The sequence below is a fragment of the Echiichthys vipera genome (assembly GCF_963691815.1).
Source record: "Echiichthys vipera genome assembly, chromosome: 2".
In the NCBI taxonomy this organism is placed as follows: Eukaryota; Metazoa; Chordata; class Actinopteri; order Perciformes; family Trachinidae; genus Echiichthys; species Echiichthys vipera.
The window spans coordinates 29,604,469-29,621,014 of record NC_139827.1 but is presented as its reverse complement, the minus strand read 5'-3'; the positions used below and the strand labels follow the sequence as shown (position 1 = coordinate 29,621,014).

General features: G+C 43.1%; 1 protein-coding gene across 3 annotated transcripts; it reads left to right on the top strand.

Annotated features, from left to right (window-relative positions):
• The first annotated feature begins 85 nt into the window (after positions 1-85).
• trim25 (tripartite motif containing 25) lies at positions 86-16,382 on the top strand. Of its 3 annotated transcripts, none has more exons than XM_083928767.1 (13): positions 86-187; positions 2,763-3,380; positions 3,524-3,619; positions 3,813-4,046; positions 5,192-5,360; positions 9,387-9,452; positions 9,675-9,839; positions 10,004-10,024; positions 10,938-10,988; positions 11,124-11,183; positions 12,379-12,507; positions 12,898-12,957; positions 13,048-16,382. In XM_083928767.1, exons 2-13 carry the CDS (start codon positions 2,784-2,786, stop codon positions 13,578-13,580), a joined length of 2,181 nt encoding a protein of 726 aa, XP_083784893.1. In that variant the 5' UTR covers positions 86-187; positions 2,763-2,783; the 3' UTR covers positions 13,581-16,382. The 3 variants fall into 3 exon arrangements, with proteins under 3 accessions (XP_083784893.1, XP_083784892.1, XP_083784894.1); XM_083928766.1 differs by having other exon boundaries at positions 9,672-9,839; XM_083928768.1 differs by lacking the exon at positions 10,004-10,024 and having other exon boundaries at positions 9,672-9,839.
• Positions 16,383-16,546: the final 164 nt, after the last annotated feature.

The window sequence follows — 16,546 nt, the reverse complement described above, 5'->3', positions numbered from 1 at the left end:
AAATCAGTACGGACTTCTCCAAACACACACTCAACAGGACACACACACACACACACAGCTGACAGTGCGGTGCACTCATGACTCAGCACCCCGCGCAGCATCTTTGATGAAACTAAAGCAGAACGTCATCAGTCGGAGTGAGTTACCCTGCATCTGCGCCTGCATTTCTTAAACACGAGGACTCCAGGTATTGTGGGAGAACTATCTTGTCTTTTTATTATTATTATTATTATTATTATGAGTTGCCTGTTCATGCTTTTTAAATGTATGAAACCTGAACGTCGAACTCGGCGTCGCGTTGAACGTTCAAACGTCGTCTTAAGGCAGACTACGTAGCCTAACATTTAACCTGTAAATGCGTCACCCTGACAGTCCCGTTTCACACGGTGGTTTAGCTAACTAAAAAGTGACTTCTGGGGTGTAAATGCAATCGTCAGAGGTAAAAAGGAGAACGAAACTGAACTGGTAAATGAACTACATCACCCACGGGCTTCCCACTGCTTTCGCCTGTACGGTGTGATGACGTTTGTAGTCTCGTGAGGACGCCCGTTAGAAATAACCTGTTTAAAGACACGTACGGACTTTAGATGCCGCCGTAGAACAGCGTGAGACCCGTTAAACCCGTGTTTACCACAGACCTTATTTAAGGCAGAGAACCACTCAAACAAAAAACATGACTTCGAGACAGGCGAAGGCTCGGGGCCAGAGGAAACCAAAGCCGTTTACTTTCGTTTCCATGTTAAGTTTCGTTTCTCCCTCACAGCCACGGCGCTGAAGTTGGCTTTTGATTCGTAGCAACCGACGCGCCAGTTAAGGGGAAAGTTAAGGGGAAGTTCACTTGCATTATACTGAGCGACTTCTCAGACTCTCTCTGCTCCTCTTACTGTTGTGAAAGCCTGGTACACATTTAAGGTAACGCAGGAATTAGTCTGGGACTTTTCTTAATGACACACACACACACACACACACACACACACACACACACACACACACACACACACACACACACACACACACACTCTCTCTCACAATCACTCACTCACTCTCACACACACACACATCACACACACACACTCTCTCTCACAATCACTGTCACACAGACACTCACTCACTATCACTCTCACACACACAGACACACACGTAGCCCACATTTGACCAGGACCAGAATCTAAACCACTATGCGTACCATTGTCAAACCTGCACTAGATTATCCCAGAGAGGCTAAAATTGATTTTAAACAGTTTCGGACTTGTGAAAGCTTTATTTTATTTGTTAAAATTCAAATAACATAGACTGAACAGCCCCCCATCGTAGTTAAATGAAACATGGCGGACCCACAGATCCTGATCGGTTACGTGGGGGAAGCCATTTTAAACGGCCTAATTCATCAGCCACAGCGAGAAGAGGATTTATCAAAACACAAACGGTAAATAATATACTGTATGTTTTTATAGATCATGAATAGTAGATTTTTTAAAGGACAAAAGAGAAAGCTGATATTTCTGTTTTAGCTACATAAGCTTGGTCTACCCTAATCTGAAGCACATTATCTTCCCTACCTGCTCGAAAACAGTGTTGCCCTCTGCCAAGTTGAAAAGGTCAAAGGTTATCTCATCTCGTCAACTCGTGTATTAAAACATTCTACCAGTTTCCCAGTGTAAATTACCACATGAGGGGGTATTCGTGTGCACTTTTCACATCAGAATTTGGTACTTATCCGTTTTCCATAGGACGTGGAGGCTCCAATAGACCACATTAGACTAGGTCTATACGTAGACTTTATACCCTTAGTTATGTCACTATAGGCCTGGTCTGCCGCAGGACTTCCCATGATACACTGAGCTTCTATCTCCTTTTCTCTGGCTCCGTTCACACTGCAGGTCTTAATGCACAATCTCGCCTTTTGGTTCGTCTGTTAACATTACGTCTTTAAATGTGGCCTGTCTACGGATCGCTGTGTGAACAGCTCACGCTCCTGAAGTGACCCGCATGTACAGTTGATCATTGATGACATCACACAAAAACGGTGTTTACAGATGCGAACATGGCGACGGTATTGTAGGACTTCATGGCTAAAGCTTCACCTCACTCTTCCTCCACTGGCTGCCTGCTTCTCTGCGCAGCTCAGAAGGAAGTCAAAGTCACCACACCACCATGTCGCCCCCTGCTCAAGTATGAGGAAAATTATTTCTCTGCACTGTAGGAGTGGTCACAGAGCCATTTTTCAGCATGAAGCCAATAAATTGTGGGTTGAAAAAGTTTGCCCCCATGAAAAAATGTAATGCCCCCTCTTAAATGTTTTCCTGCTGCTGGGTCTGCCATGAGGTCACTGTAGCATGCGTTTTTTTCAACAATTGGGCCATTTACTGTAGTTGTGTGTGTAATTGTTATTGCTGTGCCCACCACCACCTGCTCACCTCAGAAATCAATGGTCGTTAGTTTTTGCATTTTCATAAATGGAACAAAGCTCTCACAAGAAACCTGCGCCTCTCTGGGGGAACTAGTTTCGGTTTAAGGGTTTCATTCTGAACCTGGCTCAATGCAGTCTGCATGTGAAATCTACTTTTTTGCATTGTCATGAATGCAACTGGGATCGGCTCCAGCCCCCCGTGACCCCGACAGGGACAAGCGGTTGAAGATGAATGAATTAATGAATGAGCAAAGCTTTCAGCTTAGCAATGTCAGTTATGTTTCCTTTAACCTTCCCCCTAACTGGCGGATCGGAGGTTACGCATCTGAAACTAACTTCAGCGTCTTCTCAGAGCCTCAGTCGCCGTTTCATCATGGCCGAAATGGTCGAGAGCCACCTTTCTCTGTTGAGTCTGGAGGATGAGCTGACCTGCAGCATCTGTCTGAGTACCTTCGACTGCCCGGTGACCATCCCCTGCGGACACAACTTCTGCCAGGACTGCCTCCTCGCCACCTGGAAGGACTCCTACAGCTGTCCTCAGTGTCGGACCCACTTCGCAACCAAACCGGAGCTGAGGAAAAACACGGTCCTCGGCACCGTCGTGGACGCCTTCAACTTGAGGACGAATAAGAGCGAGTCCGGCCCGAAGGCAGAGGAGCGCGAAGCCGAGACCCAGGATGGCGTTCGCTGTGACACGTGTATGGAGGCAGAAGCGTCCCAGACCTGCTTCACCTGCATGGCCTCCTACTGCGAGGAGCACCTGCGGCCTCACCGGGAAAACCCGACTTTCCGTCTCCACCAGCTGGGCGAGCCTGTCGGCGACCTGTCGGAGCGCATCTGCCCGGACCACCACAAGCTGATGGAGCTCTTCTGCTGCCAGCACGAACGTCCCATCTGCAGCCTCTGCCTCCAGCAAGTCCACAAAGGCTGCTCCTTCTTGTCCCCTGAGGAGCAGAGGAACCTGAAAGAGGTGTGTGTGTGTGTGTGTGTGTGTGTGTGTCACAATGAAGACAGTTTCAGCCGAGCAGGATGCATTGTTGGATGTGAGCACTTGTGAAATACAACTGTGTGTCTGTCTGAATTAATGGAATGTATCTGTTTGTATGTTTGTAGTCTGAGCTGAGAGTCAAGCTGAGTTTGCTGGACGGGAAGATTACGAAGAATGAGACCACTATATCCCAGATGAGCGACCTGCAGGACAAGCTAAAGGTAACCCTTGACATTTCCTGTATTCATAAAAAAAAGTGCCAGAAAAGAAGCTTGAATTAAGACAAATATAATATAATTCCTGTTAATTTGAAATCCATATCACTGAAATTTTGCATTGTAAGGTATTTCTGTTATCTTGTCTAAGCCCTGTATTACCTACTGAACTATGGCTCATGTCATGATCCTCCCCCAGGACTCAGCGGCCAACAGAAAGAAGGCTTTGGCAGCCGAGTATCAGCAGATGCGTGACATGTTGGCCCGAGAGGAGCGCGACGCTCTGAATGCAGTGGACCGTGAGCTGGAGAGTGGTCAGACCAAATTTAAGGGTCTCTTGAAGAAGTTCACTGAGAACATTGATAGTATGAGCAAAGCTAAAGATGATGTCCACAGTCTGCTGAGTCAGTCCCAAACTCTGGCCTTTCTACAGGTGAGACAACTGTGCAGAGGCGTTTCTAGAGTCTGTTAGGGGCCGAGCCAAAAATTCACCGGGGGGCCCCCGCGAACCAGAGTTCATCACCATTACGTTGTAAATAACCTGACACAAACAAAAATTGGGAAACGTAAAAAAAAAAAATGTAACTTCCAAAGTGCACATGTTATTAATTTTCAGAGTTATGTATTTTCAAATAATGAAGATTAAAAAAACTTGTAAGTCAAGCATATTGTGGGAGTGGTGGCCTAAAGATTAGAGAAGCAAGTTTGTGACAACAGGGTTGCCGGTTCAATCCCCTGGACTGGCAGGATAAATATGGGTGGGGAAGTGAACTAGCAGCACTTGCTCCTTCCTCCATTACCACCACTGAGGTGCCCCTGAGCAAGGCCCATAACCCCAACCGCTCCGGTAGAGCTGCTCAGTAGCGAGCAGAGCAAACTGCAAAAGTCAGGTGGGGTCTCATTAGGGAGGTCATGTCTCCCTACTGTCATTGTAAACTTTGGGTTAGGGGGATCCACAGCCCTCGCTCAGTGCAAAAGTCCCCAAAGCTAATATGAGGCTAAAGCAGCCGTCTAAGTTATTTTAAATGATTTGTCTTTGTATAACATTCCCTCTTGCTTGCATGGGAACTGCATTAAAAAAAACAAAAAACGGAAGTCAGATGAGATGAGCACCACTCTCCAGCGGAAGCAAGGTTGGGCCGGTTCGTGTGAGCTAACTAACCCGATTTACTACTGTTGGCACTGTTGCTGTTAACACTCCCCATTTTCTCAACCCTGCGTCTCCCTTTGTGAGCCACTGGTCAGTAGTAACCTCCGTTTAAGCTCGATAACCACAGAAAGCAGCAGTAAGTAGCCAGTGGGAGAACCGTTGCTGTTTGCTTGCAGCATGCCACAATTATGGCACAGCTATCCCCATGTTCGTTTGTCATGTCCAAGGAGAAAGCTGCGTGTAGCCCAGACTGAATTTTGTTCAGTATTTCGAGTAAAGCACTTTTAAGACCACACATGTGACAGCACAATTCATATATACAGGAGAGGGGATGACTGAAAAAAACATTAAAAGTATAGCTTCATCTTGATTGTTTTGAATCAAACCTTGTTCCATCAAGAAAACAACATGTGTTCCTCTGCTCACAGGCTTCAGTCAACCTGCCCCCGGCCGTGAACTTTGACCCTCACACGCCTCGAATCAACCTGGACTCCAAGAAGATGACGGCAGCTCAGGCCTTTTGTGCTGCCCTAAAGGAGCATCTGACAGAGCTCCTTAAACAGCCTGTTGAGGCCAGACTGCTGATGCTTAAACCAGGTGAATGTGCAGATTCATTATGAGTGGAAGATTTTACATTTGTATAATGGGTCGTATCCAGTTTTAGTTGCAGAACTTAACACTGGCATCGTTTGATTTGGTGAGTTTGGTTCGTGGAAAATACTGGAGATGAAATCAAATGCTGTGTTTTGTGGTGGTGGGATACGCAAACCAGGGCTCTGACTTAACGTAACCACCTGAAGCCGTCCCGAAATACACTTTTTAACAAGCTTGGGGTAAAGGCTGCCCGTCCCAGTGATGAAATGATTGATTCCATAATCAAAAGTGATGTGTGGCATGAATAAAATGCCACGGAAATGATTTAAATTATACATTAGCTCACATATAATGAAAACACGTTAGGCTACATATTCATAAACTAATTCATATTGTATACATTTACATCATAAATCAACATTGTGTGCACATGTGAGAAGGCCACCTGTTTGGTGTGCTACAATGGAGAGAGAGAGAGTGTGGTTGGAGTTCCTTTCTTAGTCTTTTGTGTGATTCGTTTTTCCGGTTGGTTGGAGAGGTCTTTTCTTCGTCCCCAACCGGTGCAGACAGATGTCCGTCCTCCACAGAGCTGGGTCTGTCTGACGTTCCTGTCTGTTATAGGGAAGGTTTTCAACGCCACCGTACTCTACGGGGGAATTGTTGGGTCTATGTAAATCATAAATAAGTCATAGAGTGTGGTCTATACCTACTCTGTAAAGTGTCCTGAGATAACTTTTGTTATGATTTGGCACTATAAATAAAATAAAATTTGATTGAATTGAATTGGTGGCACCAGAACATGTAAAATTCCACCATCACTTCAGACGCCACTGTAACTGCGTCACATCTGCAGTTCATCTTCTCGCTGTGTAGCTCTCACGACAACCTTGTCAGAGATTAATGTTACGGTTAAGGTGTACCAGTTAAATTTAAAGAGGCTTTATTGGCATAAAAGTTCAAGAGCAATGTTGTCAAAGCATCAAAATACAATTTGTCCAAGTACTTTCTTGCGACCACTCCCAAATGTATTATTACGCTCCCAGCCTTATTGTGACCGACTGGGATATTCAGGGCGACTGTGGATCAGCAGGTTAAACAGGTAGCTCCAGGGTTGGCAGTTTGTTCTATAGCTCCTCCTCCTCCTCACATGTGGCAGTGTCCTTGATGAAAACACCCAAATGTGTGTGTGTGTGTGTGTGTGTGTGTGTGTGTGTGTGTGTGTGTGTGTGTGTGTGTGTGTGTGTGTGTGTGTGTGTGTGTGTGTGTGTGTGTGTGTGTGTGTGTGTGTGTGTGTGTGTGTGTGTGTGTGTGTGTGTGTGTGTGTGTGTGTGTGTGTGTGTGTGTGTGTGTGTGTGTGTGTGTGTGTGTTAGTGTGTGTGTTAGTGTGTGTGTGTGTGTGTGTGTGTGTGTGTGTGTGTGTGTGTGTGTGTTTTATTTGACAACACCAGTAATAATGCTTCACCTGAAGACTGTCATCACATACAGTGTTTCCCATACATAGACCAATGTGTTGCGCTGCGCCACAGAATCAATACTGAGCACCACAAATTGATTCCGTTTTTTGGGGGGAATTTTGAAATACTGTTCCGTTAATTCATCTCCACATAGCACTCTTTCTCCCTGTCATTCTTGTTCTCACACACACACAGATGGAGAGAGAGAGAGAGATGTGCACCTCACTGCAGCCTGCTTGTGTGCTGATGGCCTACGGTGTGTGCGCACAGTTTCGCTCTAACTTCTGGTTGGTGCTGAAATATGAGCTAGGGATGTAACGATGCATCTTGAGACAGTTAAAATTGATTGAAATGTGTGACAATTTAAATTGGTTGAGATGAAAAATAAAGAAGATGCTACTATCTACCTTGTTTGCTTAGGGTTCTCCGTCAGTCTCTCAAGATGGCGCAGCCGCAGCACGACACGCTGGTCTGTTTTATCGGTTTATGCGCTGTCAGTAAGACAGGCTGGCAGCAGTGCGGAGAAAGTTATAACGTAACTCATTTCAGGAATAGCTCAGTAAGCTACGGAGGCTAGCCTGTGTGTATGTGTGCAGAAGAAGAGAGACGGAGGATGAAGTCAGAGCAGACAGCTGTAGCTGCTGATGGTCGGAGAAGAAATAAGCAGTTAAGTTTTAGTAAATGTTTCATATTTGCTGACTGACGCTGGTGTGTTTCTGTGAACAGCGCCTCTGCTAACAGAATGGTATTCATCATGTGAATAACCTGTTCTCTGTGCTCATGTAAACACCATATCCTGAATCTGATCATAAGCCTCATACACTGGATACTCATGTCCATGTAAACGCACTCATTTGTGAATGTGCAGAGATCTCAGCTCCTGAAAATATAGATATGCTGATATTCGTAAAAAACATCTAAATTCCTAACTACTGTAGGGTTTTGTAGGCTATTCCTAACACAGGCAAAGCCTTAGTTTCTTTGTTTTTAATTCAATTCAATAGCTTTTGTTATTTAAACAAATATAAATGTTCCGTTTAACTTTTACAAAGAAAAGTAACTGTGCACTGTTGCAGTTTATACCTCAGAAATAATCATTCTTAAACTTGAAGAAGAGAATAGCCTATTTATTTGTAGACTGTATCACTTTTTGTTAAAAACATCATATTGTGAACTCAGTATCGTGTTTCTAATCCCATGGTGAGTTGAGTCAGTGTATCCTTCCATCAGAGATGGCAAGTTACGAAGTACAAATACTTTGTTACTGTACTTAAGTATAATTTATTTTTCGGACAACTTTTTACTTTTACTCAGTAAATTTTAACACGATTATCGTTACTTTCTACTCCTTACATTTCCCAAAAAGGCTTGTTACTCTGTAAAACAAACAAAAACATTTATTTATTGTTTTTGGCGCTGTGACATATGCACTGTGTTTGCTACAGGCTCCCGCCTGCCATCTTGAGAGAGGCACGGCAGAGACACGTCAGCCTGTAGCCTGCGTTTACAGGCTCCCATCCGCCATCTTGAGAGAGGCACGACAGAGACACGGCTGTCTGTCCTTCAGTAAATCAGATTGATGATTTTAAGACCCAAGAGGGCTAAGCTATGTTCCAAGAGCTTTGAAAACCTATTTCTCTTAACCCTAACCCTAACAAACAATTTTGGTACATTAGTTTTCCCTGCCTTCACATTAGACTTGCCTAAAGGGATGGGATGATGTAGTGTAGAGATGAAGATGGGGGTCTAGTATGTGTTATAGTAGTAATATTGTTGCCTGATGTGCAATTCAAAAGGTTGATTAACAGTTGGACCTACCATAATAATTTGTAACACCACAGTTTAGAAGCCAATCCTGGTCCAAAGTTTAATGTTCAGAAGTGTGATGTGTGAACCTGACGTGTACAATACAAATGCCTACAATTGACTATGGTATAGTACATTAGGATACATCTTGTGTTTGTTCAAACAATGACATTGATTAAATGGATTCCATATAAATTATCGTGGGGTTATTAGCTTTGCAGTGAATTGTGCAAAATACATACTTTTTACTTTTTAGAATGCTTTTTGAGTAAATTTCAGAGCCCGTACTTTTTACTTTTACTTGAATGAATATTTGGATCAGTACTTTCACTTTGACTTAAGTTGTTTTTTACACAGGTAGTTTTACTTCTACTCAAGTAAAGCATTGGGGTACTTTTGCCATCTCTGCCTTCCATCCCTACTGATCAGTCTGTTAAACTGTGTTTAATAACAGGCTTCTGGTCCAGCTGCAGTATTGTTATTGTAGCCCCTACCCCTCAAAAGGTCTCCGTACGGCCCTGCCCCACACATTGCTACCTGCTCTGTGGAAAACACTGCATGCACCTGCAGATCTTCAAGGATTAAATAACACAAAAAATCCCACAGGCTCATTTCCACTATAATAAATAAAAGAAAGTCCTATTCCAGTTCTCTCTAGCCTGCTTAATAGTTAACTTCAATGACTTTCAGAGATACTGGCAGTTTATTCTGAAATGATTCCTTTACTGTGTAAAGTGCTATATAAATGCAGTCCGTTTACCATTTACAGGTGAAAAATCAGTTCCTGGCTCAGCACCTGCAAGTTCTGAAAGTACTGGATCTCAGCCAGAATCTGGTATGTTCATCTCTATGAAGGTTTTATCTAAACACAGTAGCATCTAGCCAACATGTACCTCCAACATGTACCTCCAACATGTACCTAAAATGAGATATCTGCTTATGTGTATGATAAACATATACACACAAGCATCTGCACATGCTGTAACACACCTCTCAATGTGATAAAACACTTATGGGTGCACTAAATGGCTTCTCATTTCACCCTCTGTTTCAGAAGTAACCAAGCCTCAAAAGCAGAAAAAAACCCCGAGGTCCCACAGTCCTGGCCGTCCACCCATCCAGCCATCATTCCGGCCACCTCCACCTTTTGGTATGATGTCACATGGAAACCACTATCCACCCATGCATCCAGGCGGCTTCTGTAGGCCTCGATTTATGCCAAGTAAGTAAGATGTAGATGTACAGTCACAATGAGGGGACAGCGGCACATCTTCACCGCGTCTTCTGCTAGTGTGTGTCATCAGAAACAATTATAAGTGGGAAACTTTACAGCTGAAGATGCATTAGGAAGGTAAAGTGAAGCCAATATGTCAATCTTTGTTGCAGATAATAATGCTGGCATTCTTGGTAAGTTGGTTCATGGTGGAATTGGTGGAAACAGAAATCAAGAAATCACAACAATAGTTCTGATATCTTCGCCCTTTGGCTCAGGGGCCCCAAATATAGAGGCCGAAAGTCCTTAACGCAGTGGCCCTGTCCTATATATAAATAAAGGCGTGAAAAGGCCCAAAAAATAATCTAAAAAAGATAATTATATATAAATATGTAGTCTTCCCATCCACCAAACTCATTTATTCACTGGAGATCAGAATTAGAGAACAAGGTATTCATTCTTTTCCTTTTTTTAAAGATGTTTTTTTGGGCAGTTTTTCAAGCCTTTATTGTACAGGACAGACAGGAAATGGGGTGAGAGAGAGAGAGGGGGGGAGACGTGCAGCAAATGGCCGCTGGTCGGAGTCGAACCCGCGTTTGCTGCCCCGAGGACCTTCAGCCTCTTTACATGGGGCGACTGCTTGGAATTTGAAAATTTGGAAAACAGTAACCACTGTGTCAGAAGATTTCAACAATGTTTTCTTCTCTAGGATTCAAAAATGAACAGGAAGTGTAGAGGCCACAGCTTTGAATGACTTCAGCACATCTGCACCCACAGGACTCTACACTTTCTATTGATTTATTGAATTCTATAGAAGAAAACATTGTTGAAATCTTCTCTTCTGACACAGTGGTTACTGCTCTCTCACTTTTTTCCCCCCACAAAATAAAGGATTCTGTTGAAGTGCTTTGGTTATTTAAACAAAACATGCTAATACAGCATGTCCTAATAAATCAAGGATTAATCATTTCTTCTCTTATTTTGATCTCCAGTGTATATCTCCTCAAATTTGGGCTGGCTCGTGTGTTGTTGTGGTATTGGGGGTGGCTGGTTAAAGTCATGTTGATCAAAAGACTAATGTAATGCCACTATCTGACATGTTCTCAGGAGCTCATGGGGGATTTGCTCCTTTCCACCCTGGACCATACATGGAATCCGGTACGTTCATTTGTCGAACACAAATGCGTTTTATGTGTAATGTGTCAAATGTCAATCGTCTGTGAAAATGTAAATCATTTTAAGATACATGGCAGTTGATTGTGTTCAAGCATAAAAAGCCTTTTCCCGTCTCAGAGCCGCAGGGGACAGGTCCAGGTTTTCACCCCAAAGCAGGCCCAAAGAAGAAACCTCAAAGTAAGGAAATGTCTATTTATAATCACACTAATAGATAACACTCAGTTACCATTAGCTACATCTAGCTGAAACTCACCCACTCTAATGCAACAAGCCCTACATTCATTTAGGTTGCAATGTTTAGTTTGCCGAAGTGTTGATTCAACTTAATGGTCGTTGTGAAGGCTGAAGTCTACAGGTGCTATTGAACTCTAGTGGGTTATTCTGAGACATGTATAATATTTTGCCCACCCAGTTTATGTCAATAAGGTAAGACTCTCCTATAATGTGTTACTGCCTCTACCAGGCCTGTGTGTGGTGTAAGAACTGTAGTCCTTTTCACGCACTGCAAACCTGCCGTTATCTAGCAAAGCTGTATGTAAGAATGCAAATGTCTGTATCGGTTGGATCAGACATTGAACAGACTTTACCGTGCCCGCTCCCTATTAACAGTGAGTAGGTTCACACCGAGATTCTGTAACAGCACCGTGATGAGGGCAAGAGATGGTGGACTAATTGCATGCAATGTTCCTGTAAGTTATTATTAACATAGCCTACTCTGAACACTTCTTTTTGAATTTTTGACCTGCCTGTGGGTCGACTCACGTTAACTATTTTGTTGTTCGTCCTGCCAGCTTTCCCTTTCACACAGACGTCGGCTCTTCGCCGTAACGGCTCTGTGACTACCTCCGTTATCGGCTCAGAGGCGTAACGGATTTGTCCCTAATTCCGTCTCTGTTCCTTTTATACTGTACTGTGGGGCATAATAAAGGCACAATAAACCAGCAACGACAAGACAGTATGAAAGGGTCCAGTGAATGAGTGGGTGTATTGATGACGTTTCTATCATACATCAGCAAAGAAAATAAACGTGAGGATGAAGGAGGGTGATTTACATGCAGACGGCAACAAAAATGTCAAACTGGAGAGATGAGGAGATTTGGGATTTTGTGTCTGTAAGGGCTGACACCGTAATCATCAGACAAAGTGGTTGTTCCGTGACCAAATTACGAACCTACCATTAGCCTGATGTGCTACGTGTGTGAAAGGGAAACTTTAGACAATGTCCGCGCCTGATTTGTCAGACATTGTCCGTAGGTCACATGAGAAAAGGGCTTATGTTTTAATGAATGCATGTGGATTGCAATTGCCTGTCAGAATTACCATTGCAGTTGCTTAACTAACATACTATGTTTTTTTATTTTTTTATCTTAAGAACAAAAACCTCCCCAAGCCACAGAGGACAAAATGGGAAATAAGAGTCGGTCTCAATCAACGGAAAACCTGTTTGAGTCCAGTCGGAGGGAAAATCCCAGAGGCTCTACTCCTGTGGCTGATTCTAAAGGTAGACACAATCCACCATCTATTAAAAGAAGCGCTCCACCGATTTCAGTATGACAACATTGTCGGACTCATGATCAGAAACTGAATTGCTAACACAAATCCTGGGTGCCCATCTTAAAACTGTGGGAATTAGTTTGATCTTCTGTCTTGCTGGGTTAAGATGTGCGTTTGAGAGTTTGTAGGTCCTTTGCAGCAACGTCCATATTTCAAGCATTGTCTTCCGTCATGGCTACAACTTTGTATTCTGTCCTGTTCTGTTCTTTATAAAACTTTTTCACATATACATGTATACTCCCCAAAAACATATAATCCTTGGAGTTCCCTTGATTTTTAATACAAACTTTTTATCCCTGAGCCCACTGACGCATGTATTTCTTGTCTTCTGCTGTAGAAACGTCTGACATTCCTCCAAATATAACATCTGCGGAAAAAAGAGCCGAACTTCTGAAATGTAAGTGTATGAGTGTAGCAGGTATCTTCCCCTCAAATGCAAAAGGCAACCATGTTTATTTGAACGGCCTTTTTATTCTGTCCTTACCAGATGGCACGGTGCTCACTTTGGATCCAAAGACGGCCCACAAACGCATCATTCTAAGTGAGGGCTTCACCAAGGCCTCTGTGTCAGATGAACACAAAGAGTACCCCGACTGCCCTGAACGCTTCGCTGTCTGCTCCCAGGTGCTCACCTCCAAGGGTTTCTCTCGAGGCCGCCACTACTGGGAAGTCCGACTGAGCAGCAGCAACTTCATCGGCGTAGGCTTAGCTTACAGCAGCATTGACCGCAAAGGTCCCACCAGTAGACTGGGCCGCAACGCACAGTCCTGGTGTGTCGAGTGGTTTAACGTCAAGCTGTCAGCTTGGTATAACAGCAGTGAGACTGTGCTGGTCAATCCCAATCCAAAGCGCGTAGGTGTGCTGTTGGATTGTGAGGAGGGCACTGCTACGTTCTATAACGTGACAGACCGAGCATATCCCTTCCACACCTTTGTGTTCCCCTTTGCTCAAGCTGTGTATCCAGCTTTCTGGATTTTCTCAAGTGGCTCGTCCATAGCTTTGTGCAAGCTTCAGGCATGAGGAGCATATGGGACACACGTACACAGTCAGCTCTTTGCTCTAATCACCATCACCAAATCTACAAAAAGAATACTAATAGTTGTTCTTTATATAGCCAATCTCTGCTTTAAAACCAAAACAAATGAAGGAATTGATGGTTTCTCCGCTAAAACAAAGCTGGTTTTTCAACACAAAAGCAAAATGCCTTGTGTTTTTAAGTAAATAGCTGCATTCTAAGTGATTGAGATGCACATACGCGTCCCACTCACTTCATGTATTTAATGTTTTGATGGCAAAAAATGATCAGAATAAATAATCTGCCATTTTGCCTTTTTTAACTCAAAGAAATGAATGCAAAACGAATACAGCAAGTGATCCACTATATAAATAAAAAGTCAGTCACCTTCAGGCGGTGGCCTTGATGGGATGAAGCGGGGTTTTCCTTGTTTCAGTTTTGAGATTTGAGCTAGTTCCTCCTCCGCTACGATTATAACACATCACGCACTCTGTGCACTTACTGTAAACAAGTGTGTGCTAATGTGTCTCCTGTATTGTGAATGTGACTGGATAAAGAAGTGACTTAATGACATCACTCTCCAGCATATGTCGGTACAGTGTGTTCATATGAAGTCTGCATATGAATAATGTTGTTGGAGTGTAGCTCTTAAAGTGATACAGCTGGGTGATAGGGCAACAGTTTCTTCATGATATGGATCATCTCTGGTGACCTTAAAGATTTCCTACAATCCCCAATCAATCCAGCTTTTGATACCAACACAATAGCATGTGGTTGACCTTGTTAAACTGGGTTGTAAGTTCCTAGAAGATTGGTGCGAACGACCGTATTACTATGGTGTGATTGGCTAACCTGACTCCCAGAGGGAGTGATTTGCATGATTCTCATTTGCTCTACACATCCATCTGGGAAGTCTCATTTGGAGATTTTTTGGGAAGGGGTGAAAATTCTGGTTGCTGATTGGGTAAACCATTTGTCTATCACCAACATACAGGTCAAATCAACCAATCGGATCAACGAAGCGTATGACGTTGAGGCAAAGTTCAGAAAGTAAACATGTCGGTAAAGGATATTTGCCGTTTGTGTAATGCAAATTTACGGATAATTGGCACAATTTCAAGTGCCCGGTCCATATTCAACAGAAGGATCCAAGAGAAAAAAAGCGTTAGCGATAGCTGCGCTCATCTCATCCGTGAAAGCACTTAAATCCGCCTAAAAACCAACGCTGATTGGTTCGGTCGCTTGGTAAACGGCTCCAAATTTTCTCCGTTGCACGTTACCGGACTGATCTGCGAGTAAAATACAATGGACCTCGCAAGATCAGGGTGGTCTCAGGAGGCTATTGATTGGCTGTTCAATGCGGACAAGCAGTTTACCCTGCGGACAATGTACTGAACCATTTTATCATTGACTATAGCGTTCAAATCACCCAGCCCTGTATCGTCACTTCCTCAACTCTTTGAATGATTTGGCTGATGAGAAGAGAAGTCATATAGACTCTGTTTTCATCCAGATCTGATAGTCTCTTCTTTTTCCTGATTATTTTTGTGGCTTCATTTCAGTTCAAGCCAGGAAATAATGGAGAGAGACAAGGATGACATGTAGCAATGGTCCTTGGCCCAATTTGAACCTTGGATGTCATGCTTGCATGGTGTGCCCCAGAGAAATTAAATGTAATTCCACATCTGTCGGGCGCAGTAAACAGACAAGCCATCAGAATGCTCTGGTGGCTTTTGGTAAAGTGGAAGAAAAGGTAATCTAGTTTCACGGGTGTTAATTATTTGTTTTGATACAAAGTTTGTCCCGGCTTGTAAGATGTTTGCGAAAGCGTGCTAGTGACAATAGTTACAATGGCTCATTTCTGTGGCACCACAGGAGTGCACATCAGTGGTTGGTCAGTGTGCATATGATCACTTTTAATCTTACCACGATCATGCTCTCGCAGGCGCTAATAGGTGTGGGTATATGGGTGTCTACGATCGGTCTACACAGCACTCGCTAGCGTAACAGTGAAGATGGTGGTTTGAATATGGTTCTCTTTGTTCTTTTTTACAAAGATACTAACTTCACTGCATTCAAGGCGTTCAGTAGACACTCATCTGGAGGGATGTAACTGAAAAGCTGGCTCATGTGCACACTTGACTGCTGGGTTGAATTAATTGGTTCACTGTTGGTTAAAAGAAAAGAAAAGGGGAACTGAGGCATTTCCGGCAATGTTTTTTCAGGGTTTTTTTTAGGTTGCATGCAGATATTTAAAAGTACATTATAGCACTGTATATATGTCTGAACCTACATCGTGAAATCTGCGGTTTTCACTATCAACACAATGGATAATTGTGGTTTGGGACACATTGTTAAAAAAAATATTAAGAGTTTTCCCATACCATAATGAGTGGCCAAGTACGATGATTGTGTTGACACTGGTTTACTCTTACTACCAAACTTAAACACCGTAACAGGTGTGTCTATGTCTGAGTTCGGTTGATGCAACATTTTACTTTGTTGCTTACGTCTTCCTTTGTACTTGTAACATACTGTACATGAAAGCTCATCTGCAGACACCAGTGGCTTTGAGATCATTTTCTTTGTTTGCTGAATTGTTCTTTGCTTCCAGTGCATGGGGTTTTACTCAAACTGTGTGAAGTTAACCTCTAACCAACCTTTGTCTAATGCTCCAAGTTTGGTGGTTGTTTTCAGTGAACCCAGCATTAATATATAATATTCAAATTCTAAATATCATTGATGATTTAGTCTGTGAATACAAATGGACCAATTATTGCTGTTAATAAAATATTTTCTTTCAGGCACTCTGTTTCCATTTTTAAGAAGCCACCAGTGGTTAAAGAGAAACCCAATGTTTTAGGAAATTCTCTTTTGCTTTGGCCTGAACTGGGCTCAACAGACAAAATCTTTATCAACCACGAGTGTCTCAGTCAGGTGTTCCTTGTAATCTGTATTTATTTCTCAAAAT